This window comes from Mercenaria mercenaria, chromosome 2, assembly GCF_021730395.1.
Source record: "Mercenaria mercenaria strain notata chromosome 2, MADL_Memer_1, whole genome shotgun sequence".
In the NCBI taxonomy this organism is placed as follows: domain Eukaryota; kingdom Metazoa; phylum Mollusca; class Bivalvia; order Venerida; family Veneridae; genus Mercenaria; species Mercenaria mercenaria.
This window is the reverse complement of record NC_069362.1, coordinates 100,286,632-100,303,810: the sequence shown is the minus strand read 5'-3', so window position 1 is coordinate 100,303,810 and position 17,179 is coordinate 100,286,632. Positions and strand designations below refer to the sequence as shown.

General features: G+C 34.9%; 2 protein-coding genes across 2 annotated transcripts in view; one reads left to right on the top strand and one right to left on the bottom strand.

The window, feature by feature from the left end:
• The first annotated feature begins 276 nt into the window (after window positions 1–276).
• The window catches only part of LOC123564717 (coagulation factor X-activating enzyme heavy chain-like), a 32,790-nt gene continuing 15,887 nt past the window's right edge, over window positions 277–17,179 (top strand). Inside the window, exons 1-4 of the mRNA XM_053537363.1 lie at window positions 277–426; window positions 11,173–11,381; window positions 15,942–16,031; window positions 16,489–16,669. Of these exons, the coding sequence (XP_053393338.1) occupies window positions 384–426; window positions 11,173–11,381; window positions 15,942–16,031; window positions 16,489–16,669 (523 nt within the window). The 5' untranslated portion in view covers window positions 277–383. The remainder of the gene's footprint in view (window positions 427–11,172; window positions 11,382–15,941; window positions 16,032–16,488; window positions 16,670–17,179) is intronic.
• LOC123564718 (uncharacterized) lies at window positions 6,886–10,316 on the bottom strand. Its single transcript, XM_045358484.2, has 3 exons — window positions 10,180–10,316; window positions 9,027–9,175; window positions 6,886–8,283 (listed from the first exon to the last, which is right to left on the bottom strand). The coding sequence occupies exons 1-3, from the start codon at window positions 10,233–10,235 to the stop codon at window positions 7,616–7,618; spliced, it is 873 nt and encodes a 290-aa protein (XP_045214419.2). The 5' UTR covers window positions 10,236–10,316; the 3' UTR covers window positions 6,886–7,615.

The following is a 17,179-nucleotide window of genomic DNA, read 5'->3' as shown; positions in this document are numbered from 1 at the left end:
CCCATGCTATGACGTACTGCTCCGTACTTATCCGTGTCCGCTCCCCCACAGACCAATCCCATCCGCACCGTACCTCAACGCACGGACATATGCGTATGTGTGACTGTAGCTGTAGACTTACCTAATACGTTATTTGTTAAGACCTTAGAACATTTTTTTTTCTGTAATAATCAACACAGAATAAATTCATCAAAATGTCAGTACTAATTATTATCATTAGACAAAGTTCAAACAACATAATTTTTAAACAAAAAACAATTATCTCTGTCTAGACATGAAAGTATGCCACAACAAAAACACTAACTTCCGGTAGCAGGACTGCTATATAAATGATCGTCGGCGCTTGCGGTTAGAGGAATTTTAAAGACTCTGGACAAAGAAAGATGATTTTCTTATTATTGTTTTTCACCGTCTCATTTGTATCAGGTAAGTAAATACTAAGTATTTTGATTCTTTCTTTTTTTGTTTTGATGGTTATTCGGGTATTTGTCATGTCAAAGGCCCGTGAAATAATTTGTTTTGTTTAACTAAAAGAACTCATTTTTCTATAAAACCCACTATCTTGCAAACGAGATATCGTGAAAATGTTGTGAGACATCAGTTAAAATTCAATCATTTAAATAATTTAGTAATAAAAATAACAAGGTTAACTCTTTAAAACAGCTAGAATATGTACAGCCGGCAAAATAGAGCTACGGGATGTTAAGGTTTATCCGCACGGGAAAAAAAGAACCATCGAGTTTTTGCATGAGTCAGTATATTTCTATATAGCTCAAATAATATCCTTTCCTTCATTTACATTTATGAAAAGATTATATAGTTTTATTATATACCTATATAGATTTTGTCAAAAATACCGCTTGTATTTCACAAATAAATATGAACAGGCAGAAAAAAAGTTCGTATTGTACCTATTATATTGTATGTCGCCGGACTATTTTCATTTAATATGCATGACTTAACATAGTTCTATAAATAGCGCGCACAAAAGCTTCACTCATTTCAATTTCAACATCGACAAACATTTCAGATTTCTTTCGATAACAAACAAAAACCCCAAAATTGGAGATATATAATAAAATGGTCATTACAACGATAGCTAGATCTGGGATTTTGTACTCGGCTCTCGTGGATTTTGCATGGACGGATCACACTCGCCGCTTGCGCGCCTCGTGAGATCCAATGTGGCAAAATCCACTCGAGCCGAAAACAGCATCCAAGATCCAGCGACTTTTATAATAACCCTATTATATATGCTTTGCGTACGATGAATATCTTATTATGAATATTTTATTTGAAAATGGGTTTGTGTATACTTACGTCATAGATATACAGTGAAATACAGATAAATCGTTAAAATTTCTCGTATTACTCCTGTAGACCATTGCTTATGTTCCTCAAGCTTATATATTATATCAATAATATCGGAAACAGACTGGAGCGTGTATGCATAAGCGTGCTGTATTTCGAACTAGCTTTTTCACCTTCATGTTAACTTTTTGAAACTAGGGAATTTCGATTATCGAGCTGTCAATGTCCAAAGATAAATTCGGTTTGTTTATGCTTTGAATTTTGATTTTAGATCTGGCTTGAAGTTAATGCCAGTTCGAAATGTTGACTTGACCTTAAATTTCTGTTTATGTCCTCCAGCAGGCTCGAAAAGTTTGAAAATTTGAATTTCTTCTTTTGAGCAGGTCTGAAATTAAACGCTAGATGGCAATTCGGTCTTTTGGAATTTTAGTCTCCGAGAAGTTTCGAAATTCAGTAACAGTTTGAATTATAAATTGGGCATTCGATCTTAAAGCAAGATCATAGTTAGATGCCAGTTCGAATTTCATCGTTTTAAAATTCAAACTTCTATCTTCAAGCAATGTTGAAATTCAGTGCCAAAAGGTTTAATTTCAATCTTCAAGATGACTCGACGTGCCGTGCTAAACAGAAATTTAGATCCGAATTACAATCTTTGAACGTGCAAGAATTCTAGTTAGATCGAAATTCAGCTCTTTCAAAATTGAAACTTCGATTCTCGATCTTGCTTGACATTCAATGCCAGCTATGAAATTTTGAACCAGCTGGATATTCAATACCAGGGCCCAGTTGTTCGAAACATCAACAGGCGATTAAGCTAACGGCTAATTAACTTTAAGGGTTATTTTTCAACATTTCAAAGACTTAGAAAAACAAATGTATGAGGTAAAAATTATGAACACTGAAAAATCTTTACAATAGAATCAAAACATCATACTAGTGTTTCCCAACAAGTCTTGTATCTTGAATGAAAATTTAATCGGCAGTTAGTTTAACAGCCGGTTAAAGTTTCGAACAACTAGGCCCAGGTCGACATAAGGCTTTAAATAGCTGAATATCGATCTTAGAGCTGCTGGGGATTTGTAACTGACTCAAAATTAGACATGTTGAGAAGCTGACTTTTGATCTTCGAACTGGCAAAATATTCAAGGGTAATTCGAAATTGATTCTGATCTTTGACTGTTATTAAATTGTACACGAAACTATATAAAACATATACATCAATTTCATTATCTAAGCAATGCAACGGTCCTGGATAGATGAGTCATCCGTTATTATTTAGATTATAACAGTGAAGAAAAACCTATTTACCTGACAAATCAATAGCGACAGTTGTTATTGACTTTTATAGTGACTTTTATGATTGGTACAATTTTCCCATATTGGCTACTACTGTTTTGACCATTACTCTTTCCGCGCTTTTCTGCGTACTTAACATAATAATACGCGTCAAACGACGAGCGGTAAAGCCTCACACGGCACATGCTGCGGCAACCACATGACCAAAGACACTGTCAGGGATATTATAAGAATCTTTCACTGCTTGCGGGTAAAGATGGGAATATCCGGCACGAAGGTAACTGTTTAGGCGGTAACGAGGCTCCTGCCGAGTTACCGCCTAAACATTTACCCGAATGCCGGATAATCCCATCTTTACCCGCTGCCAGTGATTGACTCTTTTTCTTGCATGCCTTATTTGTAGAAGATATATAGAAAATCTAAGGTTTTTCTTTAAGGCGCTATTTTGTTATAGTAGCGTATGAATTTATGCATTCATTCATAAATTATAGCACGTGAGTCTGGTGTAAGACGAGTTTTTCTAGCACCGGAAAAGCACGGGATAATCCTGTACGGCATGCAAGAAAATGCCCTTATTCGACAGTAGTCAATGTTATCATTGCCCAGTACATTGCTTTGAACATGTTTGTAAAGTGTGAGTTCTGTGCATGCTCGGCAATAAACATTATAGAGCAAAAACGCAAACCAATAAGTACCAGTATTGTTAACTCAAGATTCAAAGAGCGGAATATCAAACCCACTTGAAAGCTGGGAGATGCTTTGTAAAGTACAGCAGACGTGCTAATTTTGATATCACAATGTGTTTGAACACAACGTAAGCATTCAATAGTAAAAGAAATCCAGAAAGAAGCGTATCCCATAAAAACAACAACAAAGATTAGCGTAAAACATGTGTCAAATATTTTTTTGGCAGGACAAAAGACGAAACATGAGTTTTAAAGTAAGAATAATATGAATGCCAGAATCTGCATTCGTAAGGTACTGGTATGGTCTCATCATCTTCATTGTTCACCCTTCCTAAAACAAGCGCAATGTGCCGCGATACGATCTTTTTTTCAGACTCGGTGAAGTAGAAAGTAAAACGTAGAAAGGGCCACAGACACTGTGGAAAAATCAAAGTACTGAAAGTACAGAAAGGCTGGCTATCACAAAACACTGAATGAAAACTGTGCGGGAAAAATGTTTGCAAAATCTTAGATATTATGGGTTTTCCGTATTAAACTAAGGCGAGCATAGGGTATTGTTGTGATCTTGATTAACTTGTGCATCCAAGTTAAAGTTCAATCGAGAAACCTAGTTTATCGGACGTAAACATGGGTCCAAGAGAGTAAACTATAGTTTAAGCCCGTTATACTGTGTGTTCGCTCAAAAATTTATGTTAGTATTCGATAATTATATTTTTTTCGGGAAAGAATGTAATTGTTGGATAATTTGATTGCCGAGAACCATTGTATACGGACGTGGACCTATGTTTACGGCCATGAACTTGGGTTTACGAGCGTGAACCATAGTTTATGAACGTGAACGTAGGTTTAAGTTCGAAAAACGTGGTTTCTCGAACAAGACTATGGTTTTTGGTCATTATCCTATGTTCACCAGCGTTAACCTATGTTTACGGTTGTAAACCCATGTTCACGGTCGTAAACCTAAGTTCTCGATCGTTAACATATGTTCACGTTCGTAAGCTATGGTTTACACCCGAGAACCCTGGTATACTCCCGTAAACGTAGGTTCAAGCTCGTGAACTTAAAATAACGGCCGAAATCCAAAGTTCAATTGAAAAACCTAGTTGAAACCTGGGTTCACGGGCGTGTTTTCGCCCGAAAATATGGGTAAGTATTAGGAAAACCTGGTTTTACGTTCGAAAACCCTTGTTTATCTGTAATTATTAATTCTACTTTTTTTTACCGTAAACCTGGGTTAACGCTATTATTGGACAACTGGCGTGCCATAACCGTTTATATATGTTTCTTACGAAGCGATAATAAACATTGAGGGACATAATTAGCAAATAATCAAGGCCTTCGAGTTGTTTATCGTCTGATTTACCACGGTTCAGAGTTCAGATGCGTAGGAATTGAACCACGAGGGCGTTAGCCCGAGTGGTTAAATACTGAAGCATCTGAACGATGAACCGTGGTAAATTAGACGATAAATAACAAGATGGCCTTGATTGTTTTCATTCTGACATGCTCATTGATGTATTTTAATAGATATTATACTGGACTTCGTTTACGCGAGGAGTAATGTATCGAACGTCATGCGGCAATATGACGTAATAATTGACGTCATAATGCTCTCTTACCGGTCCGCGCGTCAACCGTTGTTTATCGCAGAATATATAGAGCTTGATTTTCTTCTTTGTTTAACTGGAAATCAAGTCAAGCCATGTTAGAATATCAGATAAAATATAAAGGTAACAAACACAACATCTATATTTCGATATGCAATCCCCCCACCCAACACACATTATGTGTGAATGTATGAACATTGATCAAATGGGGCGATTTTCTTGTCGGTATGAGGAAAATTTTGGGCTCGAACCCCGCTATAAACCGGACTGTTAATGATTATTGTCTAGTCATGTTGCTTCCTTAATACGGTGGTTAGGAAAATTGACGTACCCGTAATAATGTATTTTTTGAAGAGTATTCAATTCCTACTATGAGATTACTTTAACTAATTTTTCAGGAGGGCGTAGGTTCAACCCCTACTAGGACCAAACTTTGTTCATTATTTTTCTTTTTTCGAGTAAGATAAACTGTTGTTTTTTTTAAGACACATTATCATTGATCTCTCGTACAAAAGCGGAAATGTTTTATTTGATTAGCCATTTCTTAGTCATTTCTTGCTGTTTCAAATGAATTTGACCTGAAGGGTGAATGTTTAGACATCTTTGAAAAATACTTAATTACATTTGTAAAAGTTCTTGATTTTGCATTTATTTTTACAAAGTTTGGAATAAATGTAGGTAGGTTGGTTTTACTTCTGCCCTATGGTTCTTTATGAATGCATAGAGCAAGGCCATAATTTTCAAAAGTTGGAGCTTAATTTTTTTCCGATTAAATCCTTTTACTCGAGGCTCCCCAGAAAAATTGTGATCGCCAATTTTATTTTGTGTTTTATAATTGTTACGCTATATTTTGAGGTTTCATTTAGAAAAATATTTGGTAAAATGAATTCTCTGTGATCGTTTTGCACAACGGCTATCACTTTGAAATTTGTCTCTGTTTCAGCTGGAGGAAAAAAAGACATAACTTATACAAAATTTACAAATAAGGAACAAACAAACAAACAAACAAACAAACAAACAACAACGACACGGTAAAAGCCATTTAAAGATGAATCACAGTGCGAAATATGTTAACTTCAGGAATGTATCAAGTTAGTGCAATTGTTACACATTACCAATACGGGTCCACTATCTTAATATAACCTGAAAAAAGTTGAAAACGTGTGTTTGAACAAAACTCGCTACATCTACACCCCCACCCTTAAAGCAATTGGTGACAAAGCGCTTTTTACATTATATCTTTCAGTATTCGTCAGAATGTTTAAAACGAATTTAGTATAAAAAAATAACCTAAAAACAGGCATAATGTGGTCATTTGTTTCTTATCACGTTACTGTGACAATCACGCAGCGATTACGTCCCTTAGTACCTATAACAAATGATCTGAAAGAATAGATTCTTAACACTTAAGCCTTAAATATAAGACCTGACATAACTCATATCACTATAAGTTCATTTCAATTGATATTTCATATTTCTTGTTATCCACGTTATGTCAGGTCGTCGAATAATGCGCAGTATAATTCCTATCGACGATTGTTTCTCGGAACCAGCGTTTGTTTACTTAGCTCCTTATAGACCGAGGTCATAATCTATAACGAAGCGGTCACCGTTGAGTTAGTTCCATTCATATGGACATTTCATTCATGGAGGCGAATTAATTTACCATCATTATGTAATATTTTCTAATGTTATCTTTCAAGTATTTACCGTTAGAAAAATAAAACATTATTATAACATGTTTGCGCAAGTAGATCTATTGAAACAGGTAAGTTTAACAATCTTTATACAACTCTATGACAAAACTGATTAACGTGGCGGTCTATTTGAATTGCGCATGAAATTATATTTTGTGTTGTCAGTCTCAGCACCTGTTTAACTTTACAGAAACTCGATATATGGTTATAATAGTCTGGCGAATATCGCCAGCCTAAAAACGATTAGGAGCTATACAAAAGGACATTTCATTGATGCAAAACATTTAATTTGTCTTTTTCTATGTCATATCCAGCATGAACAAAAGAGGTCATTGAACCTATTTATAACAAAGAAATTACAGTATCTGTACGACCGACTAGTCAATTACTTTGGCAACTCATTAAATTCAACAGAATCAAGGAACATGCACTTTTGTCTTATATTTCTGTTTAGTCATGAAAGCAAAACTAGGCTTTAAAAAGACATCCTAAGCTATATATGTAAGTGATTCTTAATACGAATGAAAGAAAATGTCTTGTAACTCGATTGATCATCGGCAGCTACTTAAGGAAGTGTTTTGGTTGCTAAAAAATTAGTGTAAACAAGTGTCTCACAAACGGGCCCCAATCGTTCTGTGAAGAAAACAAATATCATCGCTGTTGTCAATGCCTTAGTTTCGGAAATACTACTAACTGTTCTGCCCAGTCTCTGGCATTGCTATTTTTTAAACCACCATTAATTTATGAATGAAATGAATAACTTCAAATTGATATTTTTTTTATTTAAAAAATGTCTTGTCACATTTTACTGATTGTGCAAACAATTATGTCACAGGGAAGTCGTGTCATTTGGAGTCAGAATAGCCTTTTCATGTAAAAAAGCACATGAACGTTTTTAAAAGTGATTTAAAATTCGGCGCTTTCTTTTGCTATTTTTCTTAAAAATTAATCATCCTGGAGATATCATAAACATCAAGTGTTGACTTAAAACATTTCGCTTCTCCTCCTCGTAAAACACTCATCCCTTCCATTCGCCCCATGAATATCTGGTGACACCTAAATCCGACTCATAATAGTCCTCGATCATATGACGCAAACTAAGGCGCACGACGCTTTCTCGTGGGTACCTTCTCACACATCGGGACTTGCAGCACGAGTATTGCGTATTAGATAAGCTGTATAAACGGCACATTAGCAAGCTCCTGTACAACGGTGCCGCTGTTGGAAATTCGCGTTCAATTAGATTGGGCAGCACACTGTGACCGACTTTACAAACGCACGATCTGGGACACGAATTCCCCTCGACAGATTGATCGCTTTGTTCGTCACGTGACTCCTCTTCTATAAGTTGTAAATGGGAAATGATTCCAGACTCTCCAAAACCAGAAGTATCCAGATTGGGAATGTTATTGCTTCCTTCACCGAAGATGCTGTTGTAAAGCGAAGCCGTATTTTCAGTTTTAGGTTGCTCAATTTCAACTTCCGGTGGCGTCGCTTTAAATCGTTTTCTCGGTTGTTCTGAATGATCAGAAGGTAATTTACATTTCTCTCCACGAGAATATAGAGTATTCGCACAACGACATGCTTTTTGTCTAGTGCGCATGTTTTCATTGTTTTCGCATGCATCAACTTTCCGTTTGCCGCGCGCTAGGTCTGTACTGCTTTCACGACCGAAACTGTCTGAACCTTGAAACATGAAAACAACAGTCAAACAATGCACTTGCTTGAGAATATCATGAATTCAACTCTAGATGCGTTGCTGTTATTTATAAATAGAGTGCCTAAAATTCATATTTCCGAAAAATTAAAACATATTCTCATTTCCTAGAGAACTCATAATCATTTATTCAGTTGTATTTTGAAGAACATATCGGAATTATTCGAATAACTTGTGCACATACATAATTATGTATATATTTTAATTCCAGGGTATGACACTGAAGTCTTATCAGTTATATTTATTCTATTTCCTTGCTTATTTAAACTCAAACTCAAAACACAAACTACACTATCCCTAAATAGGTTTTGAAAACAAAACATATAATTAAAAAAATATACTTTTTATGAAGTTAACATTAATTTGTATTAAAAAGAGTTTCTCTTAAAAATAATACACTGCTCAAATGAAAGAAAGGAATCTAAGAATGAGAACAATAAAGTAATTAGTTGATCTTAGTTTTGTAGTTCAACATCACTGTTTAACGGAGGAAACATCAATTCCAAAAGTGATAGCTTAAAACAAAATGATAGAAATGTTCACTGAAAAAAATCATCAAAATTCCACCAAAGCGGCGTGAGTGCATTTAAATAACGAATATGCTAAAAATGTTGATATGTTAACAGATGACTACTATGCCTTTTTTAAGTATATATAAACAGCATTAGGTCTACAACTTGCATGTCATTAGCCATTCTACGGTAAGATATACCTTGTATAGGCAGAGCATGGGCAACAGTCGGAGGGAATGTGGGCGTCTCCGGTCCCGTCTCCAGTCCGGTCTCCCGTCCAGTTAATGGAGACCGAAAAAGCAAATCATCTGGATCTGTATCATTAGTGTCACATCTGTGAACGTCCACACTAATTAAAAGGAAAATTAAATAAGTTGGGTAAGAATGTTAAGTCCGCTAAACTTTAGATTAAAGCGTTAAAATTAAGTTCAGAAAGAAATTTTTTATTTTGAGCGCTTTACATCTTATTTCGTGCTCATCTCGAATGCAAGGCATCTTATGTACAGCGTTTGAGATAATTTGATGTAAAGAAAATAGAGCGTGTCTTAAACATACCATCGTGGTGATTAGATTAAAAATCTCGAGCGGTTGGGTAGAAAGTCGACATTGATATGTCATGCGTTCGAGAACTCGAGAACTCGATAAGTCGAGGACTCACGATAACATATCGAACTTTAGACAATAAGTCATGCACTTCAAGATGGCGTGTGCTCGAGATAAGATGCTGTGTGCTCGAGAGAAAGAGGCTCGTGATGGGCCTAGATCCATATATGAACTATAATAGTTCAAACAGGTATACTGTCTAATTTTGGGAGTAACTACAAAATTAAACTGAGGTAAAAGAACGCCCAATATCGTAAACTTTATTTTATGAAAATTGATGAACTATTATTTTAGCAGTGTACGTTTTATGCATATTATACTAGAGTCATATAGCACAGCAACATAATCCTATCTTGTGCCTGAGTATCTGCACAAAATCCCCAAAGTCCAGCCCACCGCCACCTTGTTTTTGTTTGATTTTCATATATTAGCAAAGAGTAAAAAGAAAAATCAATACGCTCGTGAAAATAAACAAATATCACCCATTTTATTATAAAGACTTGTAGAATGTATCACGAGAAAAAAAACAATTTTACATAAAATCTCTAAGGATCTAACTCGTAAGAAGAGTCGGTACAGAGAAAATCTGTAGGCTTGAAAGTTCTTCCACATCATCTATAATAATAATAATAATAATAATAATAATGGAAAAGGAAAACAATACGCAACGTTGATAAGGTAGATATAAGTAGATCTGCTTTGCACCGTACAAATTAAGCAATATTTTTAAAAGAAATTAAATAGATTTACCTTGCAGATGATGTATTTTCATTTAGTAGCGGCAATCCGTCTGAAAATTTATCCATAATATAATATTCAGTTTACGAATAAACTGCGTTGCAGTTCTAAAGTTTCTGTTGTTATAGTATTTATTGTGACGTCATAACGTCGACGTCACGGAAATCACCGAGTCAGAATACGGATGTTAACGAGCAAGATTTGCAGACATATTAATTATCTATACTTACAACTTCTGGACGGTTTATGTAGGCTCAACAACAATTGTGTGGAAAATCCTGTATTATTATACTTCAGTGGTAACTTTCAATGCTATATTTATAAGTGCAATTAAAAAAACAATTCAGGAGCTCTTCTCGCTTTTAAATTCAGTTCCGCAATAAAAATCTAAATTAGATATCTATATCATTTAAATTTTTTTTAAAAATATAGTCATAATTAAAAAAGGAGTATGGATAAGAGGTAACGAGATTAAAATTTCATGAATACTAGTTTCAATAATTGACCGATATTACCAAGAAATAGGCCATCGACTTTCATTTAATAGTAAAAGAATTTGCCACAATTTGAAAATGCCATTCCCTGTCTTTTTTCTTATATATTCTTATTCCATGTATATCGATACAAAATCAAGGATATGTATCCAGAGGGAAGATCTATATTCAAATTTCACAGCCGCATCTTTCTACTCCCGAACCCCCGACGTCGCGCCCTTAAACTGTTCTCTGCAGCAGTGTATGTTTGAGTGTGTTTATGATAAATATAAACACACAACTAGATAGAAAAAGTAAAATATATAGACAGCGAGAACAAAACGAATAAAATAATGAAGAAAGGAACTCAGCGGGCAATCGTATTGGAACCATCAGCAGTAAAACATTCTAAAATTCAAATTAATGTCTATTACATTTTGTAAGGAACATCTTTACTATGCGATTGATTTTAATGCTTAAACTTACAAAAATCAGTTTTAAAAATAGCATGTTCCTTCTTAATTATTTTCAGCCTCCGATAAATACGTAAGGCTTGAAGATAAAACCTCAGATCCGGGTTTACCTGAACATGTTACCATTGATGTTGTCAGAAATGGTCGGGTTGTCACCAGACTTAACCTGCAAGAAAACAAGCGTCTGAATGAAAATGCCAATGTTTACGAATCCGTTTATGACAATGGAAAACTGAGGCAAAGAAAGAGGGAAACAAAACCAATGACGGTATTCCTTTTGTCTCTTTCATGTAGGAAGCATAGATTATTTTTGTATTCTTTAAAGCGGCGTTGTTTTCTGTGTGCAGTCTGATCAAGATCTACAATATTCGCCATTCAGTCAATACCTTTTCGGTATGCACCCTTTTTAACAGTTAATGGTACCGTCCAAATTTGATAAGTTCATTATAGAAAGTTAGCGGGGTAAGGGTTAATATGATAAGCGTCCGTTACACTATGTAGTTTTCGCTGCTTTTTAAGATATTTTAAATCTGTTGCAAGTATTTTGAACGTGTATGGCTGAATATTGCACACATTTTCTGAATGCTGACAACCTGTTTTCTATATATGTTTCATTTCATCGAATGAGTATCTAAGAAACAGTTTTATAATTAAGCCACAATGGTTTTTATGCTGAAAATTTCATACAAGTAATGAAAACGTAAACAAAAACTGAGAAGTATTCTTGAAAATATTTCAAGGTAGAAAACATAGTAAGATAAGAATGGAGTTCTCTCGAAACTGGGTAAAATGAATTCATTTTTTTGAAAATGGCCACTGACGTATACTCTTTAGCGTGCCAGCTGTAAATTAACCTAATACTGGACTCTTATCCCAAATATTAGATAGTTTAGTTGAAAGAGCTGGGTAACGAACTCAGGACCTCTTGGTTTCTTAGCCAGAAAATTTTACCACTGAACCACTGCGTCTGCTCGTTGCTTTAAGTACGTGCTTCGTTTAAGTATCTTGCATGGACTTCACGGAAAAAATATCGATTAATTGATTATCAGTATCAACGTTGTGTTACTGAATTATAGGATCTATATTTGAAGAATGGGATGTTACTACATATCCATATAAATGCAGACTATGGGCAGGATAGGACTTTTATATCCATAGGACCTGCTCGAGCTATCGTGACAAATCACAACTAATTTTATGAAAACTGATATAGTTTTATGTCCTCCATTAGACTGGTAGTTGTACATGCATACCACGTGTTCTGAACAAGTTTGTTTTTGTGCAAAGTCCATTTAGTTTTTAGTTCAAGGTTAGTCTAAATTCTAGTGACATTTTGCAAAAGCCACAAAGTGACTGGCATTTGTTTATTCATTATTTATATGCAAGATTATTATCTTTATTTTCCCATCTATTTTTTTTTTTTTTTTTTTCAGATAATTTCATAATTGTTACTTAGATTAAAATAAAGCGTACGGTTTAATGGGAAATAACAAACACAATTAACATATTATTAACGGAAATTGGTGTTACGTAATGATTGCTTTCGGAGTTACATTCATCAAAGGTTTACTGACACTAAATAGGGAAATTAGCACAAAAGTATGCAGGCCGATTGATGTAGTTATCTCTTTGTTTTGCTCTATAAAGTATATTTGATAACATTTTTTCTGCAGAAATCACATGAGCAGTCTGTGTTTGGCATTTAAGGAGTATTTCCATCACAAAATACTAACAAGATAGAATCAGTTTATACGCCACCATTACTAATTGCGGTCTCTTGTGTCTGTGTGTTTGTTTGTTTGAAAATATTGTTTTAAGCTTGACAATGTTCTCCTAGAAAATGTAATTTACAGACATCTAAAAATGGTCCTGGCGTGTGTTGTAGCAATTTGAATTATTTCACTTTTATAAAGAAAAAAACCCTATTAAGTGCATGTGCCTATGCCAATATTATTACAATTAACTTTCAAAACGATGCTTTAGACACCAGATTATAACTCAGCACAGTTCTGTTTATTACCTACATGCCGGTGATTTTCAGATTCACTATTTAAAAGTCATTTATATGATGGTTTTAATTTTAACTTATTCTATTTCTGCTAGTTTTTATACAAAAGGCATAAGCGTAATGTTTACAGAAATAGTATCATAATATGTTGATATTTTTAACAACTTATACCCGAATAATATGCCAAAGTAAACAACCGGCAAATATTTGAAATTCCTGAAAGCAGTTTAAGACAAATGGGCTCTTTATATAAATTCCCTGGCCTCTATTGAAAAATTGCTCGAAGCCCAAAAGTAAGAAATATTTTATGAAACTTTTTCAAGTAAGCGTTTTCCATATGAGCCGCGCCGTGAGAAAACCAACAAAGTGCGTTTGCGACCAGCATGGATCCAGACCAGCCTGCGCATCCGCGGAAGCGCAGGCTGGTCCGGATCCATGCAGGTCGCGAACGCATTATGTTGGTTTTCTCGTGGCGCGGCTCATATATCTAATATTCACGTGTATGCTTTCAAAATGCCATCTGAATCAGATATAATCTGTCTGTAGTTACTGCACAAATTATCTCTGAATAATTGTTCATTGGCATTGGTCTCAGAAAGTTTTTGCTTCCTGTAATTATTTTTTTCATTAACTTTCTTGTTATGTACTTGGAATATTATCCCACGGTGATTTGTTGCATTTAAACATGATAATACTAAATATGTAATCAAGCAGAATAATGACAGATAATGGCGGATAATGGCGGAAAGAAAAAATTCTCATTTTTCCCCCAGTTAAAGAGGCATTTTCATGTTTTATGTAAGTCAGTTCCTGTTTTTATTTCATTGACAGCATTTGATAGCATTTTCAAGGAGATTTTTTGCATTAATAGAAATATAAGCAAACCTTTATACAGATGTGTCCATACCCACATTTTAGCTGTCAGTTTGGAAGATATACCATAAGTAAGTTTTGACCTGTCAGACAAACAATTTCTCTTACAAGATACATGACCCCTGCTTTTCTTGGTTTATAGGTAATTTAAGAACATAAGGCTGTGTGTTACAGCTCTCAGAATATTGTTTGAACATATATATAGCAAATTTATTTACTACTGTATACCCTATAGCAACAACATTGGCAAAAGTTGAGATCTGTCCAGATGCATATATAATTGGGCTATTCTGGTCAGATTTTGATAGAAAATAATTATTTTATTGCAATTTGCTGCAAAATTTGTAAAAAAAAAATAAAAATAAAAAAAAATCACAGATTCGCTATTCTGGGTGTATATCTATCAAAAATGCATACTCAGAGCCCAAATATTACCCGTTCATAGCTATTTAGAGTGAGTTGAAAGTTTGTATAGTTAACAGTGTTTATGTGTTAACTGCATGCAAATTTGAGTACAAAATAGAAGAATAAGTTTCAACTAGGAGAAATTGCTAAAAGTTGTTTTGAGGAAAACTGCCGCAGTGACACGCGTTACTGAAAATGTCATAAAACCTTGAAAAATTATTTTATCAAGCTGAAACTTGACATTTTTCATGCAATGAAGCTACTGTTACTAAATAAATGAAACTGGCACTATCAAAGAAAGCCACTTTTCAAAAGGTACGACAGTACTAAATAGGTAATCTCCGGGCAAGTCGGATAATGGCGGAAAGAAAAAATCCCCATTTTTTCCCAGTTAAAGTGACATTTTCATGTTTTATGTAAGCAAGTTCCAGATTTTATTTCATTGTGGACCCACACTTGACTTTTGGTAGCATTTCAAGGAGATTTTTTGTATTAATAGAAATGTAAACAAGCTTTATTACACATGTGTTCATACCCACATTGTAGCTGTCAGTTTGGAAGATATTCCACAGTGTTGACCTGTCAGACAAAAATCTCTCTTAGAAGATACATGACCCCTACTTTTCTTGGTGGAACTGATCAGACAGAACACTAAGCGATTATACAAACAGAATACTAAATCAATCCTTCACGTACACAGATTTTTTAATTTGTTGAAAAATTTCAGTCTGTAATATGTCTATGTATTTGGTATCCCGTTCTTACTCTTACTTCTATCCAAAATATATATTTTGCGGAACAAAAGTTTATATTTTAAATACATTTTAAACGTTCGACCGAAACGCATACGGTGCCACACTGCGTCGCCTTGCCGTTATTGACTTAACAAATCCGGGTATTCGCAGCAAAGAAACGAAAATACAAGTGGCAGAATGCGTCTCATAAGAGCATCCAGATGTGTTGATCCTTACCCACGGAGCTCCCGAGTTTGTGGGGTTTTATAGAAAATGTTTTGTGAGCAACGACCTACTCAGGGCAAACTAAAGTGTGTATGTGGTGCCTATGACATGGTCACAAAGTCCGAGCATCGATACCGCAACAATCATTATGTTAATGAGAGTGTTCTTCAAAATGTCGAGCTTTCTGTTCAGCCTCAGATTTTAGGTCGACTGCATAAAATATTTTTATTTTATTCTTAAATGCCACCGACCCTCCGCAAGGCGACTAAATTTCATTCTCGCTTGAAATAATTCGGCACCAAAGCCAAGTTAGTGACTAAGCTATAGCGATGTAAACAAGTTCTATAAAGTAAAGGTACCAATAATGTTGATTTTGAAAAAAAATGATGTTATGACTGGCATTATTCAAGATTAAATTCATAATAATTTTGTTAAGTAGATTGTTTAGTGAAATCGTAGGCAAAATTAAAATAATAAAAATAGGAACTTATTCTATGGAGTCTTCTAAAAGTTAAGATGTCATTTACGTTTTAATTTCTATTTCCTTTCAAAATGTTAACCGCTTAATATATTTTGTCTTCAGGGTGTTAAATATTATCAAGACAAAAGAAATGGAGCAGCATTGAGTGTAACTTGTGAAGAAACACCTACTGGACACTGTAAACGAGCTGTGGTTTGTAATAATTCCTGGCCTTATCTGTTATTAAACAAACAATAAGGGATAAAACACACGTCTTATTTTGAGATGTATGTCATATTTCTTTATCATCAAGAACAGTTAACATTACAAATATTTCTCAAATTTACGCCAAAGTCTTGGTGTTCGCTACCTAAACTTTTAATAATTGCTGTACAGTATACCTGTATACTTTTCTCCATATTTATTTCACCATCCCTGTACATTTAGCTTTCAAGTGAATTCATCAATAAACATTATAATTACGGAGAATGTAATTCACGTTTTTGCCTCGTTTTATGTTGTCATTTCCAGGGCTAGACTGTTTCTTTTATGATCTGACTTAGGATGAAGTAAAAAAAGTAAGAGAAAATTAAAGTAAAGATGCATGCGATTGCTGTTTATTCTGTTTCAAACTGGAGCAAAATTTTATCATATATTTGCAAAATTCCAGGAGGGATATTTAGATATCGGAGAAGACACCTTTGAGATACGTCCTGCAACTCATCCCGCGGATAAACGAATGACTAGCAATAAACGTGACAATCTCCATTTAATATCAAGAGTCGCCCAGTTTAAGAATTCGCATGAAAGGAAAAGAAACACAGAACAAGAGTACCCAAAAGATTATATAGGTAACAGTATAGTGGCTATATGTCTTGTTTTCGATAGTGCATAATTACATCATTTAAAAACAGTTTACATTATCATAAACTCCTTTCCCCCATCCCCTCCACTCGAACGAGGTTTTTATGGGTCATCATGAGCTTTGTCGACTGGTTGCAAAATATTTGTGATGCAAACTGCCTCTCAGGGACCTGAATGAAATTTCTCAAATCAAACACTATCGTATTAAGCCCGCCCGCTTAGCTCAGTAGGTAGAGCGTTGGTCTACGGATCGCGGGGTCGTGAGTTCGATCCCCGGGCGGGGCGTATGTTCTCCGTGACTATTTGATAAACGACATTGTGTCTGAAATCATTTGTCCTCCGCCTCTGATTCATGTGGGGAAGTTGGCAGTTACTTGCGGAGAACAGGCTTGTACTGGTACAGAATCCAAGAACACTGGTTAAGTTAACTGCCCGCCGTTACATGACTGAAATACTGTTGAAAAACGGCGTTAAACCCAAAACAAACAAACAAAAAA